Source organism: Alexandromys fortis, unplaced genomic scaffold (assembly GCF_014885135.2).
Source record: "Alexandromys fortis isolate MF-2015 unplaced genomic scaffold, M_Fortis_MF-2015_v1.1 scaffold_3, whole genome shotgun sequence".
Lineage (NCBI taxonomy): Eukaryota > Metazoa > Chordata > Mammalia > Rodentia > Cricetidae > Alexandromys > Alexandromys fortis.
In genome coordinates this window covers 18157567-18180611 of record NW_026067909.1, presented here as the reverse complement: position 1 = coordinate 18180611, position 23045 = coordinate 18157567, and the positions used below count along the sequence as shown (strand labels likewise).

The 23045-nt window shown below is 50.7% G+C and overlaps 3 protein-coding genes across 6 annotated transcripts; 1 reads left to right on the top strand and 2 right to left on the bottom strand.

Annotated features, from left to right (window-relative positions):
- Window positions 1–271: 271 nt before the first annotated feature.
- On the bottom strand, window positions 272–11576 carry Eml3 (EMAP like 3). Of its 3 annotated transcripts, none has more exons than XM_050137192.1 (22): window positions 11068–11575; window positions 10092–10263; window positions 9762–10019; window positions 9570–9683; window positions 8424–8491; window positions 8145–8268; window positions 7749–7919; window positions 7516–7585; window positions 7319–7429; window positions 6850–6945; window positions 5670–5825; window positions 5391–5532; window positions 4882–5033; window positions 4673–4798; window positions 4460–4591; window positions 3813–3880; window positions 3218–3306; window positions 3049–3146; window positions 2828–2915; window positions 1113–1211; window positions 752–882; window positions 273–668 (listed from the first exon to the last, which is right to left on the bottom strand). In XM_050137192.1, the coding sequence occupies exons 1-22, from the start codon at window positions 11087–11089 to the stop codon at window positions 465–467; spliced, it is 2691 nt and encodes an 896-aa protein (XP_049993149.1). In that variant the 5' UTR covers window positions 11090–11575; the 3' UTR covers window positions 273–464. The 3 variants fall into 3 exon arrangements, with proteins under 3 accessions (XP_049993151.1, XP_049993149.1, XP_049993150.1); XM_050137193.1 differs by having other exon boundaries at window positions 274–668; window positions 9762–10016; window positions 11068–11390; XM_050137194.1 differs by lacking the exon at window positions 5670–5825 and having other exon boundaries at window positions 272–668; window positions 11068–11576.
- Window positions 11577–11759: 183 nt separating this feature from the next.
- Rom1 (retinal outer segment membrane protein 1) lies at window positions 11760–13794 on the top strand. The gene is made up of 3 exons (XM_050137199.1): window positions 11760–12458; window positions 12846–13092; window positions 13185–13794. The coding sequence occupies exons 1-3, from the start codon at window positions 11869–11871 to the stop codon at window positions 13401–13403; spliced, it is 1056 nt and encodes a 351-aa protein (XP_049993156.1). The 5' UTR covers window positions 11760–11868; the 3' UTR covers window positions 13404–13794.
- Window positions 13795–13973: 179 nt separating this feature from the next.
- On the bottom strand, window positions 13974–21092 carry B3gat3 (beta-1,3-glucuronyltransferase 3). 2 transcript variants are annotated; one of them, XM_050137200.1, is made up of 5 exons: window positions 20829–21092; window positions 19006–19180; window positions 15302–15662; window positions 14832–15122; window positions 13974–14484 (listed from the first exon to the last, which is right to left on the bottom strand). In XM_050137200.1, the coding sequence occupies exons 1-5, from the start codon at window positions 20908–20910 to the stop codon at window positions 14386–14388; spliced, it is 1008 nt and encodes a 335-aa protein (XP_049993157.1). In that variant the 5' UTR covers window positions 20911–21092; the 3' UTR covers window positions 13974–14385. The 2 variants fall into 2 exon arrangements, with proteins under 2 accessions (XP_049993157.1, XP_049993158.1); XM_050137201.1 differs by lacking the exon at window positions 20829–21092 and having other exon boundaries at window positions 15302–16542; window positions 19006–19074.
- Window positions 21093–23045: the final 1953 nt, after the last annotated feature.

The following is a 23045-nucleotide window of genomic DNA, read 5'->3' as shown; positions in this document are numbered from 1 at the left end:
CGAGGGCGGTAGGGAGCCAAATTTAACTCTTTGCACTGTGGGTCGCTGCTGCAGCTCCGACAGTGGCCTCAAAGGCGCCCGCGCGCTCTCGCGCTTCTTGAGGTTATTTGCAAGCTGCTTTGCCTGTTATTTGCATATTTGGTCCGAGCTCCGTTTTTTTTCCCTTCCCGCCCTGCACTTTTTTTTTTTTTTATACCAACCCACTGGGCCCCTGAGGTACCCACCGCACTCCACAAAACACCAGGCGGTGACTTTTTTTTTTTCTTTTTATTGCCCCTCACCAGGCAAAGGGTTGCCCGGCTCAGCCAGCAAGTCATTATCGTGTTGCAATGGAGCGGTTCGCCCCTCCAGGAAAATGCGCAATTGGGAATGTACTGAAGTTAAAGAAAAAGCCAGCCCAGGAAAAGGACTGCCCTTGGTCCTAGGTGTTTTGGCCACGGCGGGACAAGGCCATCCAGCATTGATCACACGTCCAGGGAGGAGGCGGGGGACAGAGAGGGAGTTCTAGAAGGCGTGGCAGGAGTGGGCCCAGAGCCCCCAGCGCCCAACACACGCCACTGAAAGATGCTGGCATCCTTGCCACCTAGGGAGACGAGGTACGAATCGTCATGCGTGAACCGGACGCTAGTCACGTGGCTGCCGTGGCCTGAGTACATACGACTTGGCGCCTGGACCAGAAAAAAAGTCAGTTGCAGCAGTGGCAAGATCCCATGCTTACCCACCTGGACCCAACGGTCCCCCAAGGCCTCACCTTGGCTCGAGCACACGGATACTGGAAAAGGTGCACTTTGCAGAAGTCGTCCGCTACAGCCACCACACGTTCATTGTGGGAGCGGCATAGGGAGTTGATGTCTGTCCCATCAGAGCCATCAGGCCACACACCTAATACAACAGGTAGCCTCAGCCACTAGGACGCTTCCCACAGCATAGAGCTACAGTGTTTAGGGTTTCCACTCGACAATCCTTCCCAGTCCCAAGAGCCAAAGAGTCCTTTTGGCCTGTATTTGCTACTCTGATGCCCACCCTGTGACACTTGACACACACCCAACATTCTGATCCCAGAACTGGTTCCACCTTGTTTTCCTAGCCCTCCTAAAGGTTTCACTGCTCACCATAGACGTGGAAGCCCAACACACAGGTGTAGGTAGCCCACTCCCGGTCTCTGCTCTCATAGCGATTCCTTAGTAGTTTGCAGCCTCCAGCCACGTCCCCTAGGTAGAAATTGTCCCAACCAGCTCAGTAGTGACCATGACCTGATCACAGGCATAACCAGCCAGCCGTTATGAACCTCACTTTGTGCTTACTGAGTCTCACTGAAGTTGTTTGATTTGGTTTGGCTTTAAAATAGTCTTAAGCTGGGGCTGGAGAGATGGCTCAGCAGTTAAGAGCATTGCCTGCTCTTCCAAAGGTCCTGAGTTCAATTCCCAGCAACCACATGGTGGCTCACAACCATCTATAATGGGGTCTGGTGCCCTCTTCTGGCCTGAAGGCATACACACAGACAAAATATTGTATACATAATAAATAAATATTTAAAAAAAATAGTCTTAAGCCCAGCCTGGTGGTGGTGCGCCCGGTTAATTCCAACACTCAGCAGGCAGAGGCAGGTGGATGTCTTTGAGTTCCAGGCCAGCCTGATCTACAGAACTAGCTTTTTTTTTTTTTTTTTTTTTTTTTGACACAGGGTTTCTTTGTGGCTTTGGAGCCTGTCCTGGAACTGCCTCCTAAATGCTGGGATCAAAGGCGTGCGCCACCATTGCCCAGCTTTCAGAGTCAGTTCTAGAATAGCCAAGGACAAATATTACACACACACACACACAAACCTTGTCTCAAAAAACAAACCAAAAAAAAAAAATAGTCTAAACCTGGCATGGTGGCTCACACCTGAAGAGTCAGACAGATCTTAGAGTCTGCCTCCAGGCCACCTTGCTGTACAACCTGAGTTCCAGGACAGCCAGGGTAATATAGAGGAAACCCTGTCTTGAAAAGAGAGAGACTCGCATAGACATGCCTGGAACTCCCACCCTCCTGCCTCAACCTCTGGATAAATTCTAACAGTTTCCATCAGTTTTCCTTCCTAAATAAGTTAGCCCCTTCACACCTGCCCTGAGAAACTACAGGAAGACAATCTTTTCTTACTGCATTGTTCCTGAGATTCACCTGCCTCTGCCTCTCAAGTGCTGGGATTAAAGGTGAGCACCACCATCACCTGGCATTGGTGAAGGTTTGTGTGGTGGGGGAGGGTGTTTCTTTTTTTTGTTTGTTTGTTTTTTGTTTTTTCAAGTCGGGTTTTCTCTTTGTAGCCCTGGCTGCCCTGGAACTCATAGTATAGGCTAGGCTGGCCCCAAACTCAGAGAGCTATCTGCTGAGTGCTGGAGACTAAATGTGTGTGTCCCCAATGCCAGGCTTTTTGTTTTTTGAGACAGGGTCTTGCTAAGTTGCCTTGGCTGGCCTGGAACTCATAGAGATTCCTCTGTCTCTGTCTCTGAAGCTCCCTGATAAAAGGCATGTGCTACCATAACTGGCCAACTGGCCATTCTTATGTAAAGAAGACATGGTGTGAAACTGTTCTTCACCTAGTCACAGGCTCTGTCCTATGTGTACAGTTCTCCATATCCACCCCTCTGTTTGCTACTCCTCTAACACCACCATTCCTCCTGACTAGGAGCCTCCTATCAGACCCTCATCTACAGTCACTAGGAGGGTGACAGATGGAAAGGCAGCAGGGGCCACACAGAGAATTCCAGGTCAGTCTGATGCAAACCAAACCAAATAAAACAAAAACACAAACACACATTTCAATTATCCCCATCACCCTGCCACTCACAGTAAAGAATCTCATAGTCCCCAGAATTGGACATGATGAAATTCCCATCCTTGGACCAGTCAAGGTGAGTGATAAAACTGGAGTGTCCCTGGGGAACAAGAGTCAAGAATTTGACAAGATAGCTACCATTTCCCATCTCCAGACTAGCCCTTAATGCATCAGACCCCAGTTACTGTGCACAATTAACAAATCCCACCTTCCTTCCACCCTAGCGTCCTTACCATACATCTGCCAAAGCGGCTGGCCTTAGTACCACAACTGGAAACGCTATAGATGTAGATCATGTTGTCATGGGAACCAATAGCCAGGTACAACCCATCTACAAAGAGAGTTATTCAGACACAGAAGAGCCAGAGCAGGATCCAAGTCCAGGGCGGGGGTGGCTCCCACCTGGGCTGTACCGGACAACTGAGAGCTGTTCATTGCCATCCGTGACATCAGACACAACCTCTCTGGTCTCTGTGTCCAAAACCAACCACCTGAAAGGGAGAAGGGAGGGCAGTGGGAGGGCAGGGTGTGAGACCCTAGGCAAGGAGTTAGGATGAGACAGAGAACTTGAGAAGGCTGTGATGTCTGGAGAGGGCACCATTGCTGGGGAATGGGAAGGGGCTAAGGGCAGAGAGAAGCTGAGGGAGGGTTTCTGATGCCTCCTGGAAAAGAAGTCAAAAACTACAGACCAGGCCTACCACAAAAACTTTGTGGAGTCGGTAAGCCTGTCACTTCCCTGTTTGCCCACCCACACCCACCCCTCCGAGTCCCACTGCTTCCTCCTCCTGGGCTGACATCCCATTCTGCTCCCAAACACAAGAATATAGCTGAGGAAGGCTTGGTGACAGCAAGAGAGGGGAGGCCTGGGCTACAGAGAAGCACCCCCCGAAAAAAAGGTTCAACACTTAAGTTAGCCTTGGTCACCTCGTCCCTTCTCCTGTTACCAAGAACCCTTCCCAGACCTTCCTGCTTTTCTCCAGAGATGTGGTGTTCTCACCTCCCTGTGTTCAGTCCTACAACCACAACTGCCCCACTTGGGTGGAAGTCAGCACACAGACCCGTCTCCTGGGAAAAGAAGGTACATTTAGGAAAATGCTTTTATAAGGGGCCTGTGAGACAGGGGAGAGGCATCAGGCACAGGGTGGAGAGGAGAGAGAATACAGACGTGTAAGGGCGATTACTAGAGATGTGAGGGTGCAGAGAACGGGGGACTTGGAGTTGGGGGAGGAAAGGGCCTGGTCACACTCAAAATTATGTAGACAAATGCTAGTTAAAAATAAGTTTAATAAAGTCGGATGGACACCTTGTAAACTTAATAACTTCAAAGGACCCTCCCAAGGCAACCAGAAAAGAGGGGTTTGGGAGACCTGGGACAGACAGGCCTCTTGGACCCTCGTAAGGAAAAGACACTGAACCACTTAGCTGTGCTACAGATAAACTTACTTAGTTGCTGAATCAAGATGAGGTCTGAGGCAACAGCAATGCCCAGGTAGCACAAGGCATCACTTTTACCAGTCTGTACAGAATTTCTGTTGGAATAGCCGATAACCATAACATAACTGGTTGTTCCAAATGTAGAAGGAAAGGCAATGTTAGGGAGTAAGAACAGGTGTAGCATGGTGGATCAAGAGCAGCTGACTCTACCTTTAAGTCCATGCTCCAGGCCAGAGCATGGCCTTCCCCATCCCACAGGCAGAGCTGCCGGTCATGGCCGCAGGTAAGGAAGCGGTTCTGGGAGGGATGTGTACAAAGTCCCCACAGCTCGTCAGTGTGGCCCTGCAGCAGAACAATGTTTGTTACCACCGCTCTTCCCCAACTCCCTTCCCTACTTCTTTCCCGGGCTTTTGGCTCCCTAACCTGAATAACAGGGGAGAAGCCCTGAGCCAGGTCTCCCCTCAGTAACGCATTCTTCGTGGTTCCCACCAGCAGCTCAGAGCCAAGCCCTTCAGCAATGGCCCTCACAGCTCCAAAGTGTTCTGGAATCTACAGAGTAATAAGAGGATGTCAAAAGCACACTGACCATTCCTCTTCCCTCCTCCCTTCCTTGACCTCAGCCAATCTCTCACCTCAGCCTCCTGGAGGGCCACCAACCCAGGCCCCCACTGTACCAGCCGTCGGTCCCGCCCGCCACCACTAAGCACTGTCCCGTCCCGTCGGAGACACAGAGCAAAGATGGAACCCTCATGAGCGTGCGCCTGGGCCACGATTGTGTAGGTCTCTGTTGGTAAAACCCTAGGTAAGTCATGCTCTTAAGAGTTCAGGGAAATAGGGAAAGGGCAGCTTAGACCATCACAACACAAGATAACACGTTTCTCTTAGCTATGAGCACCTACAGAAGACTCGCTAAGCTTAGCGGCTGCCAATTCAGCCCACAGTAATAGTGGCAAAACTGAACTTTGAATTTGAGATCTGACAAACTCAAGTCCCTAGCCTTCTCTCCTTTACCATATGGCTCCCCATCCTTCTAGACTAGCCCCCCATAGGTTCTGAAGATGAAAATTTGGGAAACTCTCTACTCTGTTCCTACTGAATTTCTGAGATACCAACATCCTAGATGCTACCCTCAATCACGTACCTTTAGCCCCACCCCTGCCTGGGGTCTTGGAATCAGAGACACTCCGCCCCCAAGTGAGAATGTTCCCCTCGGAGTCTCCAGTGAGAATGTTCCCATCAGGGAGGAAGACAAAGCAAGAGATAAACTTGGGTTTCTTGTATTTCTGGAGGAGGCAGAGATCAGAGGTCAAAGGGAATGGCAAACACCAGATCACAGGACAGTTGGGGGTGCTGGGGCACATTGGAGTTATAGTACCCAGTCCCACTTCCCTCCCCACCACCTCACCCATCCACACCTCACCCCAAAAACACCCTGTTTCCGGGCAAGGGTCCCATTCCCAGGAACCCCTGCTCCACTACTCCAGTTCCAAAAGTGAACATGAGATTTTCCACTGGTGACAATACAGCTGCTGTCACGAGGGCTGAAGCCCACAGCCAGGACTGAGTCATTCGTACTCTGAAGAAAGGAAGACACTTGATTCAGTCACCCTATGTCCTGAGACACTCATTGTCTTTGACGCTTCAATTTTTTGTTTGCTCTGTTTTGTTTTTAGAGACAGGGTTTCTCGGTGTAGTCCTGGCTGTCTTGGAACTCACTTTGTAGACCAGGCTGGCCTCAAACTCAGAGATCCTCCTGCCTTTGCCTCCCAAGTGCTGGAATTAAAGGTGTGTGCCACCATACCTGGCATTTGGTTCTGTTTTGTTTCTTGTGACAGAGTCTCATGTACCTCTGGTTGTCCTGGAGCTACCAATGTAGCCAGCTGATGATGAACTTTGAACTCCTTATCCTCCTGCCTCCAAGTGCTAAGTTTAAACATATGCACCACCAGTGGCTTTTTTTTTTTTCTGTTGTTTGTTGAGACAACTTCTTACTCTATAGAGCAGCCTGGCCTAGAACTCTCAGTGATCCCACTTGAGCTTTTCAAGTGCTGGAATTACAGGCATGAACCACTACACCCAGCTCTTGACTCTTCAATTTATTTGTATTACAGTGCTGAGAGTGATTGAACTTAGGGCCTTGTGTGTGCTAGGTAAACACTCTACTTCTGGGCTATACCCCCAGCCCTCTTTCCTCTTGCGGTCTTCGGAGTAGCTGATATGACAGGCTTGTGCCACCAACACTCTTTAACCCAATCTGCACCCTGGCAGCTGGTCTACAAAAGCCCTGCGGCCCAGGATAATTCTTCTTTCAAGGCTCTGGTAGAAGCCTGGAGGTGTGGGGCAGCGGTAGAATGCTTGCCTGGAGTACTCAAGGCCCTGGTTTGACCCTCAACATTGCAAAGGAAAAAAAACTGATCCCCTAAAAACTATATTCCCAGTTATAACTTCTGTAGTTCCCAATTCACAGATTAAGAAACAAAAGCTGAGAGAACCGAGAAGCACTAATCAGGAAGGAAGTATATGTATAAGTCTGGAACTGTCTGCATTCCACCATTCCCAAACCCAGATTCCAAACCTATTAAGTCACCTGGGCTCCTCACCTTGATCTCAGCCAGCTTCACTCCCCGGTTGCAATCCCATACAGACAGCATGTGCTCATTGGAATCATCCACCACACAAAGAAAAGCACCCTGATCCTGGGGAGGGGGACACAACAGAGCTCTGGAGGTCTGGACATTCCAAACATTAGACAGGTTGGGAGGGCAGAGGAAGTTGATAGGTGTCTTTCTCAAGAGAACAGGTTGGATGAGCAAGCCCAGGACACCAGAGCTCCCCCCAGGCTTCCCGGTAAAATGAAAGAGTGGTGTCTTAAGCAAGAAGAAGGATCTAGACAGACAGGGTGGCACACTTCTATGACACTTGCCGGGTAGAGGCTAGAGGTAGAAGGATCAAGAGTTCAAAGACACCCTCATCTACATATTGAGTTAGAGGCCAGCCTAAGGTACGCGAGACCCTGCTTGCTTCAAAAAACAAATAAATAGGGATCTGGAAGCTTTGTGCACAGCTCACCACTGCTGAAAAGGCCAAGGCCCCCACACCACGTTCAAAGGCACCCAGTCCAATCTCCTGCAGCTTTAGGAGCGTCTCTGAGTCCCAGATGTGAACCACAGGCTGCAAGGGCTAATGGAAGAGAAGGGATCAGAACTCTGAAGAAAAACTGGTCTGTAAGGTCATCCTGGCTGCTTGATATTCTGACTTGATCTTACCTTCCCATCCTTGTCTACTCCAGCTGTCTGTCCTGAGGCTACACGAACACCATCAGGGTGAACAGCAAGGCTAAGCAGAGGAAGGAGAACTCTAGGCAGGGGTCTCTCAAGACCACCCAAGACACCTTCTCCTTGCTTAAGAAGCAGCAAGGGAACTCTCTTTTCTGCCTTTTCACCCCCAGCCAGACCCTCTTCCTGTCAAGCCCACCAGTCCCAAACCCCAAGACCCTTACCATCGAACGCAGTCTGTGTGACCCCGGTAATGTCTCTGGCCGCCACCTCCAGGACCCCCTGGGCCTCCCCCAGGCCGGTACAGCACCACTACACAGGCAATAAAGTAGACCACCTCCCCAGAGCGCAGCACAAACAGATTAGAGCGAGAGTCACGGCCCCTGTACCCATAACTGTGTTGGGGACCATGGTCAAGGAAAGGACCAGACCAAAGACAGGAGGGAAAAGGGTGAAGCACGGAAATGGCAAAGCCACTGCTCGACATTCCCATCCACAGCAGGGCGGACGGGATGGCTCAGAGGACTCCCTGTGCCCACGGACACAGAAAGAAACTATAAAGGAAGGGGGACCCCTAGTGGGATGGAGTGGATCCCATGGAACCTGAAGGGATAGGATACACCCAGTCAAGGCTGAGGGTCTCTGGGGGTGGGCCACTGGGCAGCTCCTCAAGACTTCGGATGCCAGATGGAATGTACATGGTGATGGGGCGGCCACGAAGGAACATCTTCACTGAAATGCCTTCTACAGAGACAAGCAGAGATGTAAGCCTCCCTCTTCCAGAAGACCAAAGCGGCATACCCACCATACCTGACAGGTCCCCCAAAGTAGCTCCTAGGGCTATTGCCCAAACCCTAATTCCATCATCCAAATTCCTCCCTCTGCCTCTCTGTACATACCCAAATTATAATTGCTCCTCCGAGATCCAGGACCCCCAGGGCTGGAGAGGGGGTCTTTGCTCCCACGGCTATTGGGAAAAGGCAAAAGTGTAAAGACTAGGATCAAGTCCCAACACCTGAGGTGGGTGGGGAAAGATACTGATAGGTTCGTCCCAGTCAGCCTGCTGGTGTGGGGCCGCTGTCAGAGCCACAGAGCTCTCTAGAGGGACTTTTAGTTCCAAAGGAAGAAGTAAGAGAGGGAGAGGAAGAAGAAGGAAAGAGATGGGGGGAGAAAAGGAAAGAAGAAAGAAAAGGCAATATAAAGATGAGAGAACGGGACCATAAAACATGTAGCCTGTGCCCTTTCTTCTAGGCCTCTTCTGACCTTTTTATTCCCATATTTGTAAAATGGGCCAAAGTGAAAGCAGAGCGCACACCTGTCCTGCCTTTCAGGAATCTGGGAGGTGGGCAAAGTCTCCCAAAGGGAATGACACGTGAACCCCAGAGGTCACTGTCATTGGATGATGAGCTGACACAGCCAAGAAAGTGACAAGGCTGTAAACCTTCAGGTTCACTAAGAACACTTCCTGGCTCTGGGATGTTGCCCTGTGGTACAGGAGTGGCAGAGGAATGGCAGGACTTCGTAGCAAGAGGGGAATCACCAGAGCTGCCAGGTCTCTCTCTTCCCAATACTCCAGAGGCCGAGAAAGGAGGACTGCCATGCCTTTTAGGCAGGCCTGGGCAACAAAGTGAATTTAGGCTACAGCGTGAGAACCTGTCTCAATTAAATGTCATGGGAACTTAGAGCTCCTAGAATTTTGAAAGTTATGTTGTGATACAAAAAAGTTAGCAGAACGAGAATCAGGAAAAATTGGGTTCAGAGCTTGATTCTATGACTTCAGGCACCTGATTACCCTCTCTGTGCTGCTTCACCTGGCCAGTGGAGAGCACAGGAGACCACCTACCCACCGAAGATGCTCTAGGGCTTGAATGACACGGAGGAGAGTTTCAGCACAGTGCCCAGAACACTACAGGAGTCCCAAGGAATGCTTTGTTTCTTTCTTCCTGTTGGGTAATGAGGTCACCCACCCCACCCAGGAAGGGAGAAAGTCAAGAAACTGAGCCTGGGGTACAGCAAGTTGAGGAGGGAAAGGAAGGCTTACACACCTCTCTGTGCTCCCTGACCGCAATAGCAGGTTCGCGGAGGAAGCTGCCTTCCTAGAGAGTTTCTGCCTGGGCCGCTCTGAGGGGGATGAGGAAGAGGAGGAATTTCTTCGTGGCCTGCTGGGGCAGAATGAAAAAGTGGAAGAGCAAGCCCTACAGTCCTGCTTCTCAGACTTCCCACCACAGGACACCTACGTGTCAGAACGCTGAAGGGGCTGCACGGGCCTAAGGACCCCTGGGGGACCAGGAGAGCCTGCCCCACTGCTGCTGCTGCATCCTTCAGACTGGGTCCCACTGGGCTCCTCACTGCCCCCTTGAAGAGCTGGAGGCCCATTGCTCAGGCCAGGTGGTCCAGAAGATGGCTCCATCTCCAGTTTTCCCTCTGTCTGGGTGCCTCGGCTCACCAAGGAAGGGCTGCACGTAGGTGGCAGTCCTGGAGGAGCCATAATGCTGCTGAGGAGACAGCAAATCAAGCTGATGCCCCAAGTTTCCAGGAAGGAATAATGAGTGTACTGACATGCATACCTGTCCCTTGTTGAAGCCAGTATGCCAGAGTCCTGCAGGGAGGTGGAGGGGCCATGCAGCCGCAGCAGGCGAAGGGCTTCTGCTAGGGCTGCCTTTACCAGTTCCATCTCTTCTTCCTGCACCCGAAGCCTCTGGCTCAAGGTCTGCAGGGTCTCATGAGCAGGGCCCTCACCTGGAGAAGGGGCAACAAACACTCAGAAAAGTGCCACTACCTGGACAATTAAGGGGGTTCTGTCCTGCCCAACTTTACAACCCAACCATTCAATAGGACTACCCACTTTCAAGCAGTCCAAAGTTTGTAGGCTTATCCAGAGGGGGAAAGACGGATGGTAGAGGATCAAGGACCTCCTCCTCCTAGCAGGGCATGCAATGAGCCTGGCAAAACTCCCTTCCTGCTGCTATCCCAGCCTCCGCAAAGACAGGGAGTACCATGGAATACGGGGTGGGGGCGGGGTGGAGGGGTATGGAATACTGCCGAGGTACGTGGGAGCCAGAGAGGGATGCAAGAGCAAAATGGGTGAGGAACTACAGCCCGCTCATCCCACCAGCAAGCACAGTCAACAAGCTAGAAAGTGGACAGGACAGTCAGACTGAGCGGCCAAGGTGTAAGGAACGAGATCTGGTGACCGTATACAGAGTAACAACGGAGAGCATTTACAGTGTACATCCCAATGTGACTGTGGGAGTCAGAAATAAAAAGAGCCGGAATTCCCGGGGAAGAGGCCCAGAGTGACACAGCGGTCAGGGAAACTTAGAGAACCAAGAAGTAGAATGACATTAAGGAAGTCCGAAGTGACAGTAGGAGGTTCTGAGGAACTAGAGTCGGACAACCTAAAGAACCGAGGAGGATGCTCAGAGCCCCTGGGGTTCAAGAGCACGCGGGCACGCCACTAGACAGCCGTCCAGCACTGGCAGTGCCCGTCGGGCTGGCGCTCCCGGAATCCGGGCCACGCCGTCCGCCCCGCCCCATACTCACCGGGCCCTGCAGCCCCGTCCATCCGGCCCCCGCGTTGCACCGAGCGGCAGCGGCGGAGGCGTCTAAGCCGCGGGGGCCATGGCTGGGGAGAGGGGAAGGAAGCACCCCGGGCGCGCGCGCAGAGGGATGCCGTGCCACCCCCGGGGGGCGCTGTCGGGCGCAGGGGACAGGCTTGGAGGGGGCGCTGTAAAACCCGGGCCTGCTACTCTCCGGGGGGTGGGTTCCTCGGGGTGCGGTGACAGGGCAGACCCGAGCCCCAGCGCCGCAGCACAAACAGGCGCGGGACCCGGAGTCGCCAGCAAGCGCGGGACGGGGGCGGGCCTGGGGGGGGGCGGGCCTGGGGGGGGGCGGGCCGCCAGGTAACCCTTCCCTGTCCGGACCCCCCCAGGCTCTGGCCGGGGGCGGGGACACACGGTTGACCTCTCACCCCACTAGGCTCTAGCCGGGCTTCCGGGCCCCAGGCTCCCAGAGGACTTGGGAGGGGACGCAGGGCCTGAGGTCTGGGTCTCTACTAAACCCGGAGCCGGGCGTACCAAACTCTCACTTCCGCGAAAGGCCAGGGCGGGGTCACGAAATGGGCTTTCTGCCTGGGGGCGGGGCCTTTCCTAAAGGGCAAGACTAAGGCATCCTGAATTGGGGCTAGCAGAGGGTTATTAAGGCTGGAGTGGGAGGATGCCCAGGGTATTGGGGTCAGGATGGCATTAGTCCTGCTGAAGCTAGGCTGGGCTGACTCAGCATCCTGCCTGCCCTAGCCAATCCGCAGCCCCGACGGCTCCTTACTCCCTTGGGCAGAGATGGGAGATGGCGCCGGTGCTGCCCGTGGTGCTGCCCCTCCAACCCCGTATCCGTCTGGCGCAGGGGCTCTGGCTCCTCTCTTGGCTGCTGGCACTGGCCGGTGGCCTCACCCTCCTCTGTAGCGGGCACCTCCTGGTACAGCTGTGGCACCTTGGCACCTTCCTGGCTCCCTCTTGTCCATTCCCTGCCCTGCCCCAGACTGCCCTGGCAGCAGGAGCGATGGCTCTAGGCACGGGACTAGGGGGTGCAGGAGCCAGCCAGGCGAGTCTAAATGCAGCTCGCTACCCTCCCTGGCGAGGGGTCCTGAGTCCGCTGCTGGCGGCTGGCACTGCTGCAGGCGGAGGATTGCTGGCCCTTGCCTTGGGGCTAACCCTGGTTTTGCCAGCAAGTCTGCACCAGGGACTGGAGGAAGGCCTGGAGGCTGCCTTGGCTCACTACAAGGACACAGAGGTGCCTGGACACTGTCAGGCCAAACGACTGGTGGATGAGTTGCAGTTGAGGTACCACTGCTGCGGACGCCATGGCTACAAGGATTGGTTTGGTGTCCAGTGGGTCAGCAACCGTTACCTGGACCCCAGTGACCAAGATGTGGTTGAGTGAGTGATTGATTTGCTTCTCTTTTCCTTCCCCTCCCTAGACTCCCTCCTTAGTCTTGAAATTCTCACTCAGGCATGCAAAAAATAGAACACAGTAGCAAAGAGAATGGATTACAACTCTGTTTATCAGCTGTGCTGCCCAGGGCATGTTGCCAAACCACTCTGGGCCCATTCCTCATCTGTAAAATGGAGATAACTGTACCTGTCTTTATCTTCTAGATAGGCTCCTATCTGACGGAGCTGTGGAGATAAATTAATTAAGCGCGCTCGGCTAGTAAAGCACTCAGTAGAAGTTTTACAGTAATTTTTTTCAACTGCCCCAGCTCTCAGCTGCTCCTCTAGGCCTCTGTCTGCAGTCATCTAACTATGTGGCCTATGTTTTTACAGCCGGATCCAGAGCAATGTGGAAGGTTTATACCTGATTGATGGAGTCCCCTTCTCCTGTTGCAACCCCCACTCACCCCGGCCTTGCCTGCAAAGCCAACTCTCAGACCCCTATGCCCATCCACTCTTCGATCCTCGGCAACCCAACCTAAACCTCTGGGCACAAGGGTGCCATGAGGTACTGCTGGGGCACCTGCAGGGATTGGCAGGCACACTGGGAAGCACGCTGGCTGTCACCTTCTTGCTGCAGGTCAGTCAGCCAAGGACCCCACCTCCTTCCACTTTCGGCTCTGGTCCTGGTTCCACTGACCATCAGTCACTCTCTCCACTTGTTCCTCACAGGCTCTAGTGCTCCTCGGCTTGCGGTATTTGCAGACAGCGCTGGAGGGACTTGGAGGAGTCATTGATGGGGAAGGAGAGACCCAGGGCTATCTTTTTCCTGGTGGGCTGAGAGACACACTGAAAACTGCCTGGCTACAGGGAGGGACTGCCCGCAAGCCAGCACCAGAGGAGGCCCCACCAGAAGAGGAACCTCCCAAGGAGGATCTACCTGAGGCCTAGTAACCTGAGGGGGGGGCAGTGGACAAATATGAAAAACTTACCTTTTTATTTTATTTTTTGGTTTTTAGAGACAGGGTTTCTCTGTGTAGCTTTGGAACTCACACTGTGGACCAGGCTGGCCTTGAACTCACAGAGATCCCCCCCCCCCCAGCCTCCCAAGTGCTGGGATTAAAGGTGTGAGCCTCCACCGCCCAGCAAATTTACAATTCTTTACTAGGGCTGAGGAAGGAAAGGTCCGGAGTTTACAGGAGTTAGAGCAGTCAGACAGACTGGAATGAAGAGGAGTCCGGGAGTCCTGGAGCCTTTGCAGCCAGAACCAGCCAGACTGAGAATAGATCAGGGTGACAAGAAAGTGACGCCCAATGGACTGGAGACTGTTGCTAGTATACAGATTCTACAATAAAGTTTGTGGATGGAACCCACTGCTGTCTCTCTTGTCTAGGGGATGGGGCCTGAAGGACTGATGTCTGTGCAGAGGAGGAATCGGCCTGTGTAGGGATAAACTGTCGCTATCTCTTGGGATTAGAGCGCAGCAAGGAGCTTTGCCAAATGAAGAGACACACGAGGCCCTCCAGGTTGAGATTCTTTATTCTAGAGGTAGGAAGGGGATCCGCATGCTCAGGTGGGGAGGGTCCAGCCCAGCTCCTCTAGCCCCCCAGTGCATGCTTGTCCCCAATAAGTTACCCAGTTCCCTTAACCACCCTCCCTCCTGAGTCCATCTGTCCTGCTCCACCCCAGATGGGGCTGACCTGGCTCAATACAACAGCTGCTTGTCCCTAGCCTGTGGGCAGTGCCACATGGCAGGCTGGGGGAAGGGAGGGAAGCAGCTGGGCCACACCCTGTGGTTGGAGGGGCTGCCTCTGGTTCTAAGGGGTCAGGTCTTTTTTTAAAAAAAAAAAAAAACCCACATCCTGGATTGGCCTGGAGCCCAGTCCCACAAGGTATGTGCCTAAAATAAGTAGAAGTCAGGATGAAGCTGCCATCACACCTCAATGGCTGGGTCTGAGCCCTGGCCCTGCCGCTGCAGCTGCTCCTCCTGCTTCATCTTAGGTTTCTCTGTCCGTGTGTGCCATACTAGTACCTGTGAAGGAAGGGTTAGGGTCACGACCAGCCATGCCCAGAGCCCTGAGGTATGTGTTCTAGAACAGATCTCACCAGCCCCCTCTTTTGCATTCAGAGTTGGTATATAATCCATGAAGTATGGGGGTGGAGGAACTTTGCGGCCTCTAAAATGGGGTTGTTCATGACCCTGCTATACACAAGGGTATATCACAGAATCTGTAAGAGGAAGTGGCAGGAGCCTTCCCTGACTCTCAGTAGTCTTTTCAACAGAGTGGAAGCTGATGAGACCAGAGATCCTGGTTCAAACACCAATTGCACTTCTCCCATTAACTGCTCATCCCAGAACCAGCTTCTCCACCCTCTTACCTGAGTACAGTTGGCAGCCCGTGGCTCCAGGTCCTTGGGATCCACGAGATGGCTCAGGAGACTACTCTCCAGGTAGCCCCGGGGTGCAGTAGCATCAAACTGGGCATTGGGCTTAGCCAACAGCAAGGGCAGGGCAACAGCAAAGCCCGCCATGTCCAGGGGAAAGGGCCTGGTGGGTTCCCATGCTGTGTGGAAACCCACAACCCGGCCATCCTGTACCTGAGGACCCTCAAATCGCAGGCCGCCCACCAGCCCCACAGGCCACACTGAAACACCACGAGTCCAACGCATCTAATAGAGATGAGAGAAAAAAAGAGAGCTGTGGCCCAGGGGAAAGAACCACTTTGTTCACTGATCCCTCTCCCTACTGCTCCCCACCCGCACCCAGCAGCCTACATCCACACTCATCAGCAAGAAGAAGGAAGCTGATGCTAGCTGGCCTCTTTTCCCACCTTCATCCCAGGGCTCACCTCCTTAAAGAGCTCCCGGCTGTAGGTGTTGTCATCGTCAGCAAAATACACGACTCCCTGGGTTCCTGGGGGTGGTGGGTCTTTCTCCCCACCAACAGCACCCCCTCTGCCTCGGAGCCAGTCCAGGGCCTTGTTGCGCTGTTCTACTCCTCGGGGCCGAACCCATCCTGGCTCACCTTCCCTAAGTCGCTGAGCCTTGGGGGTTAGGACAGCCAGGTGTGTGAAGAGGAGACCAGAGGCAGCCAGCAGCCCCGAGACCAGCGGGGTAGGGCTCTCAGCATCCTCCACCAGCACCCAGTGTACACGGGGCACCAGGCTCAGGGTCTGCGACAGCCGAACCAGCTCTGCCTTCTGTACCAACCTGCAGGGGGAGAGATGCAGGAAGGAAGGGGCCAGGCAGCCTTGGCCCACAGCACTTAGGATGACAGCTGCTCCTGGCCAGTTATCATCTCTCCTGGCTTTTTCTCCACCAGTGCCTAAGCTCTGCATGTGGGCACGTGTTATTTAGGACAGAACCCAGGGCTTCGGGTATTCACACGAGCATCAAGACACTGCCACGTTGCCTCCCTCTACCTTAACTGTCAACTTCATGCAGATGTTCACCTGCCCTGCCTTTCCAGACCAGGTCATTACCCACTTCAACCTCAGGACTCAGACTGGGCCAAGACTATAGGGCACATGATTTGGAATCAGATGGATCCGGGTCTGAATAATTTTGTATTTTGTTCTAGTTTTCAATAGAGTCTTATGTTGTTAAGGCCCCAAACTCCACGTGCTGGTGAGGATGGCCTTGCACTCCTGCTCCTCCTATCTCTGTATGGGGTACCACATCCTGCACGCTGTTTTATCAAGTGAAATATGCTGGGAAATGGTTTAATCTATGCATCAAGTTTACTCAGAAGGAAAAGTGGTTTAAGAAGATGGGCATAAGCCGGGCAGTGGTGGTGCACACCTTTAATCCCAGCACTGGGGAGGCAGAGGCAGGTGGATCTCTGTGAGTTTAAAGCCAGCCTGATCTACAGAGAGTTCTAAGAAAGCCAAGGATACACAGAGAAACCTTGTCTTGAAGAAACAACATAAATAAATAAACAAATAAAGAAATGAAACAAACGAGGGGCAGAGTGATGGATACCTTTAATCCCAGCACTTGGGTGGTAGAGGCAGGCAGATCTCTTTGAAGTTTGAGGCAAGCCTGGTCTACATATCAAGTTCCAGGACAGCCAGGACTATAGAGAGAGACCCTGTCTCAAAAAAATAAATAAGATGGATAAGGGCTGGAAATGCATCTCAGTGGTAATATATTTGCCTAGCCTGTACATGGTTCGATCACCAGTAACTAAATAATAAAAATAAAATAAAATTAGGTGAATGCTTTGATAAGTTTTATACATATTTTGGCTTTTGAGATAAAGTCTCACACTTTAGCCCAGGCTAGCCTCAAATTCAACAACTTTCCTGGCTCTGTTTGAATTCTGAGATTACAAGTATGCTATCATCCCTAGCAACAATATTATTTATTTGTTTGTTTGTTTGTTTGTTTGAATATTAGGTATTGAACCCAAGGCCTTGCATATGCTAAGCAAAAATTTAGCCACCACATTATACCTCCTAGACAAAGATATATTTTAGAAAAACAAGTTAGTTTTTCTAAAACTATGCTTTAGTCCTAGCATTCAGGGGGCAGAAGCAGGCAGATCTCTGTGAATATAGACCTGCCTGGTCTATACAGTAAGCTACAGGCGAGTCAATGTGAAACCCTATCTCAAAATTTAAAAAAAAGAAAAGAAAAAATGGAGTCAGAGAAACAGTTAAGAAAACTTGATGACCTTACAGAGGACCAGTGTTTTGAGTCCCAATACCCACATCAACTCACAACCACCTGTAACTCCAGTTCCAGGGGACCTGCCACCCTCTTCTGGCCTCTGTGGCATCTGCACTCTCAGTGCACAAACCTGCACTCAGGCAGGAACATAGATTCATAAAATAAAAAGCAAGTAAGTAAACAAGATAACAAATTCTAATCTATTTTAACCAATTAAATCTTGGAAGGCAAAGACACAGGTGTTCAAGGCCAGCCTGGTCTACATAGCAAGTTCCAGGTCAGCCATGGCTACACAGTGAAACATTGTCTCAAAAAATTAAAGTGCGTGGTTGTGGCAGCACTTGGGAGGCAGAGGCAGGTGGATCTCTGTGAGTTTGAGGCCAGCCTGGACTACAGAGTGTGTTCCAGGACAGCCAGGACTGCACAGAGAAACCCTTGTCTCAAAAAACAAAGCAATCGAAAAAAAAAGAAAAAGAAAAAAATAGTCCTGGTCATTTTTCTCCAGATAAGAAACTTGTTTGTTCATTTTGAGACATGATCTCCTTGTGGAGCCCTGACTGGCCTGGAAGCATCACCGATTATTTATTATGTATAGTGTTCTGCCTGCATGTATGCTTGAAGGCCAGAAGAGGGCACCAGATCTCATTATAGATGGTTGTGAGCCACCATGTGGTTGCTGTGAATTGGACCAGGGACCTCTCAAAGTACAGCCAGTGCTCTTAACTGCTAAGCCCTCTCTCCAGCCCCTATTTGGTTAATTTTGAATGTCCAACCTGAAATTACTTTAAAGAAAGAACTGGAAGCCGGGCGATGGTGCCTTTAATCCCAGCACTCGGGAGGCAGAGGCAGGTGAATCTCTGTGAGTTCGAGACCAGCCTGGTCTACAGAGCTAGTTCCAGGACAGGCTCCAAAGCCACAGAAAGCCTGGTCTACATATCAAGTTCCAGGACAGCCATCCAACTCGGGATGGATGCAAACCAGTAGTCATCAGACTCCCAAGTGCTGGGATCACAAATGTCAACTACCACACCTGGATCTAATCAAAACGTTAGAACTTTCTAACCAAGAATTTAATTAATAAAGAAATTAATTCATGGGGCTGGAGATAATGGCTCAGTGGTTAAGAGCACTAGCTGCTCTTCCAGAGGTCCTTAGTTCAGTTCCCAGAAACCACATGGTGGCTCACAACCATCTGTAATGAGATCTGGTGCCCTCTTCTGGCATGTGGGCATACATGGAGGCAGAATGTTGTATACATAATAAATAAATCTTTTAAAAAAAAAAAGAAATTAAGTCATTGTTGAGCTCAAATTTTCTTTCAAACTTTAGTGTCCTATTTTAAAATTTGGCAGTAACTCAGAGCAGTGGTGGCACACACCTTTGATCCCAGTACTCCCCAGGAGACAGAGACAGGTAGATCTTTATGAGTTCAAGGCCAGCCTGGTCTACAGAGCTAATTCCAGAATAGCTAGGGCTACAAGGAGAAACCCTGACTCAGGGGAGGAAAGAAAAAGTTTAGCAGTAACTCAGTAAAACAATCTATTTCCTATTATCATTTTGCCTATTTTTTGTTTGTTTTTTGAGACAGGGTTTCCTAGTAGCTTTGTAGCCAAAGTCCTGGAACTCGCTCTGTAGACTAGGCTGGCCTCAAACTCACAGAGATCTGCTGCCTCTGCCTCCCGAGTGCTGGGATTAAAGGCTTGTGCCACCACCGCCCAACTTCTTTGTCTATTTTTATAGGGGAAAAAAAAAAAAAAAACCTTTCCCACAAACCGTATTAAAGACAGATCATTTATCTTGCCATTTTGCAAACTCTAGTCTGAGGACTATCCTAGTTTAAATTCATCATTAGCCCATCTTTTTGGATGTACCAAAGCCGTACCTGGCATAGGTGGGGGTAATGACATAAATAGTAGGTAGAGCCTCAGGTTCAGGGGGCTGGGCTGGGACAGGGGGTGGGCGGCGGAGATCAGCTTGCAACTGGGAAATCCTCAGGTCCTTCTGTCGAAGCTGCTCAGCTGCCGCTCGCAGTGGAGAGAGGCAGTCACATGGCTGGCCTGGTCCCAAGATGCACCAACAGGGAATGGGAATTGGGGCAGAGAACCACAAGACAGTAAGTAGTTCGGCAACCCAGAGTCAAAAGCCTTTTAACTCCTAGCCAATACTTTTTTTAAAAAAAAATGTTTATTTATTTATTATGTATACAATATTCTGTCTGTGTGTATGTCTGCAGGCCAGAAGAGGGCGCCAGATCTCATTACAGATGGTTGTGAGCCACCATGTGGTTGCCGGGAATTGAACTCAGGACCTTCAGAAGAGCAGGCAATGCTCTTAACCGCTGAGCCATCTCTCCAGCCCTATTTTTTTTTTTTTTAAAGCATGGTGGTAGGCAGGTCACTTTCAACTAGCAAGCACACTTTATCTTTCTTCTATTGTTGTCTTGTTGTTGTTTTTTTTTTAATTCCAAGTCCCTTTTCTTTCTTAAGATTTTATTTTAGTATATAGTGTTCTGTTTACGTGTATGCCCGCACACCAGAAGAGGGTACAGAGCTCATTATAGAGACCACTCGGTGCTCTTAACCTTTGAGCCATCTCTCCAAGACTACTGTTGTCATTTTAAGACAAGGTCTTGCTATATGGCCCCAAGCTGGCCTCAAACCCTTAACCCACTGGCCTGTTTTCCAAATGTTGGGCCACTATATTCAACACTTTTTTCTTGTTATTATTGTGTAGTCTTGGCTGTCCTGGAACTAGCTCTGTAGACCAGGTTGGACTTGAACTCACCGCTGGGATTAAAGGCATGTGCCACTACCGCCTGGTTCAACTCTCATTATTAATCAATTCCATCTGTCACTTTTTTCTTTGCTGAGGCTTCACTCCAGGGCCTCAAACTTGCTTGTGCTCTATCACTGCACCCTCAGCCTTGCTACTATTTTAACTCGAGCTGGTTATCTGCCAGCCTTCCTATCCTTCCTACCTATGATCCTAATGTTACCTTCTAGACTAATAAGGAATAACAAATCTGAGCCACTCGACACACACCTAATGGCAATACCTGAGAAGCGTTTACCCAAGTTTCTGGATAAAAGGCTGGATTCAATCTGCTCCATGGTCTGTGACCACTGACTTGTCAGTAAATTCACTGATTCCATCACTGGATAAACATTTATTGAATACTCTTGGGAAACCCTCTTTAAGATAAAGCAAAGAGGGGAAAAAAGGGCCCTACTCTCACGGAGCTATCACTCTGGTAAAAGAAGCAGACACTAATAAAGTCATTACAAATTGCGATATGGGCCACTTAGAAAATAAAATATTAAAAAGGAATCGGGACTAAGAAGGGTTACTTGAACTAAGGTGGTCATGGAAGTCTTCTCTGCGGTGACATCTGGCCTAACACCTTAAAAATGAGAAATAGATGGCCTGGGGGAGGGGGGGGACCAAAGAGCTTGAGGGGAGAACGAACATGGGATTCTCAAAAACCTGTCAGGGAGGGGAGGGGTGAGAAATGGGTTGCGCGGCGGCAGCGGAGGCGGCGGCGGGATCATTCTGGCCTGGCTGGCATTCGTGGAGCTGCAGACTACGGAGTTCTAGACATGGGGCCACCGAGAGCAGTCCCGAGGGTCGAGCGGGAAGCAGCCGTCTGCGGGGCTCATCCCCCTGCGCCTAGGGCCGGCCCTCCGCACCCCGCCCCGCCCCGCTCACCGAGCTGCACCAGCGCGTAGAGGAGGCCAGCGATCGACACCAGGAAGTAGGCAAGAAACACGTTCTTCAGCTTCAGCTTCATGGCCGCGCCGCCGGGGCAGGCGGGGTCCGCCGGGGACCGGCAGGGACAGGTCCGCCCGCCCCTCGGCCCTCCCGCGGGCCCCGCCCAGCCCCGAGCCCCGCCTTCCCCGCGCCCCCTTGTAGTAGTTCTCGAGAACCTGGGTCTCCGAGCGCCACACGGGGCCACTTCCGGCCAGTAGTGCCCCTTTCCAAGGTAATTTCCGGTCCCTCCTCCTGGTAGGCCAACCAGGGTGATGACGCCATGTCCGCTGTGTCTGGCGTTCACGACCGGCAGTCAGAACCTTGGTGGGAGCACGTGGGACCTTGCTCAACGTGGAGCTAGGACTTGAGAACAAGTCCCGCCCCTTCCCGAGTTTTTAGTCATCCATTCATTTTTCAGCCTCTGCACCAGCGCTGGCTGTCCAAAGAAACAGCCATTCAATACTCGTTCAACCATTGAGTGAAATCTGTGGCCTGCCAGGTGCCAGTCCACTTGAGTTGGGTCTGTTCCAGTGGTTCTCAATCTTCCTAACGCTGTAACCCTTTAATAGAGTCCTCATGTTGTGGCGACTCCCCAATCATAAAATTATTTTCCTTGCTACTTCATAAACATAATTTTGCTGTTATGAATTGTAATGTAAATGTTTCCTGAGGTAAAAGGATACCAAGTTTATAAACTGTCACTAGAGCAATGGGTAACTTTATTTACTAACATTTCATTTATATATTTAGTCGGGGAAGTAGCTCAGTTTGTAAAAGCGCTTGTCTAGTATGCACTGGTTTACATCACCAACATGAACCCGAAAAAGTGGTGCTTGTCTGCAATCCCAGCACACCATGGAAGGTGGAGGCAAGCTCCTCCATTACATATTAAGGTGGAGAATTCAGGGTCAGCCTAGGCTACCTGGAACCTTCCCGCATAGATTGATTTGTATTATTGTTTCAATATGTAACTAAAGAAAACACAAAAGTTGATGTTCATATCAGTAAACATTTTCTCAATGTTACATCATTATGATGAAAACATTCAAAATCCTTTCATTTAGCTACAGTCACCTACTGCTCTGGGAGGAAGGAGGAATCTCCAGCCAGCTCAGAGGAAACAGGATGGGGAATACAGAAGAAAGGTAACCAAGCCACATAAAGGAATATGATTAAAAAATACTAAGAACTACTTAGGGCTGGACGGTGGTGGTGCACACTTTAATTCCAGCACTTGTGACGCAGAGGAAGGTGGATCTCTGAGTCTACAGAGCGAGTTCTAGGACAGCTAAGGCTACAAAGTGAAGCTCATGTCAATTTTTTTGAGCTGGTGGTCCAAAGAAAACCCATGTAGTTTTAAGAGGCATAGCCCAGAATAGCTTCTTCCAACATGCATAGTAGTCTTAGGACTTGAACGCCACCTGCCTGCACAGCTGCTCCTCCCCCGCATCAAAAGGGTCTGTTGTCTAGTATGGTCTTGAACTCCTGACTCAGACAATCTTTCTTCCAGTCTACAGAACAGATGAGTAGAAGCTCCTTCCTAGCAAGTTCAACTAACAATGGGAGGAGGATATTTTAAATGCTGGTACAGCATTTTCTGTAGGTCTAATCCCCAGCAATGCAAACCAGTTTTTAAAAGCTAAGTGTAGTGATATTTATCTATAATCCCAGAATTAGGGAAACTAGGGAAAAAAGGATCAGGTGCTCAAAGCCAGTGGGGTACATATAAAAATCCTGTCTTAAATTGAGCATGGTGGCACACATCTTTAATCCCAGCACTTGCGAAGCAGAGGCAGGTAGATCTGAGTTCCAGGTCAGCCTGGTCTACAAAGTAAGTTCCAGGACAGCCAACAATAAATATTACAGACAAACCCTCTCTCATAAAAACAAAACAAAACAAAAAAAGCAAAAACAAAAAATTTAAAAAGTGCTATTAGCAGCTGGGCAGTGATAGCACATACCTTTAATCTCAGCACTTGGGAGGCAGACAGGCAGATTTCCATGAGTTGAGGCCAGCCTGGTCTACAAAGCTAGTTCCAGGACAGCCAAGGCTACATAGAAAAACTGTATCTTGAAAAAAAAAAAAAACATACAAATGACAACTAGTATGTGTGACATGTGTAGGCCAGAGGCTAACTAACTTTACATATTTTCCAGGAACCATTCTTCTTTTTC

Coding starts and splice junctions, on each gene's coding strand:
- Eml3 (XM_050137192.1), bottom strand. CDS start 11,089: ATGGACGGGGCTGCAGGGCCCG. Junction 8,492..9,569: donor CGGTCAGGGAGCACAGAGAG/GTGTGTAAGCCT, acceptor TTTTCCCAATAG/CCGTGGGAGCAAAGACCCCC. Junction 3,881..4,459: donor CCTGGAGCATGGACTTAAAG/GTAGAGTCAGCT, acceptor TTCTTTTCCCAG/GAGACGGGTCTGTGTGCTGA.
- Rom1 (XM_050137199.1), top strand. CDS start 11,869: ATGGCGCCGGTGCTGCCCGTGGTGCTGCCCCTCCAACCCCGTATCCGT. Junction 12,459..12,845: donor AGTGACCAAGATGTGGTTGA/GTGAGTGATTGA, acceptor ATGTTTTTACAG/CCGGATCCAGAGCAATGTGG. Junction 13,093..13,184: donor CTGTCACCTTCTTGCTGCAG/GTCAGTCAGCCA, acceptor TGTTCCTCACAG/GCTCTAGTGCTCCTCGGCTT.
- B3gat3 (XM_050137200.1), bottom strand. CDS start 20,910: ATGAAGCTGAAGCTGAAGAACGTGTTTCTTGCCTACTTCCTGGTGTCG. Junction 19,181..20,828: donor CTACGCGCTGGTGCAGCTCG/GTGAGCGGGGCG, acceptor TCTTGGGACCAG/GCCAGCCATGTGACTGCCTC. Junction 15,123..15,301: donor GCCGGGAGCTCTTTAAGGAG/GTGAGCCCTGGG, acceptor CATCTCTATTAG/ATGCGTTGGACTCGTGGTGT.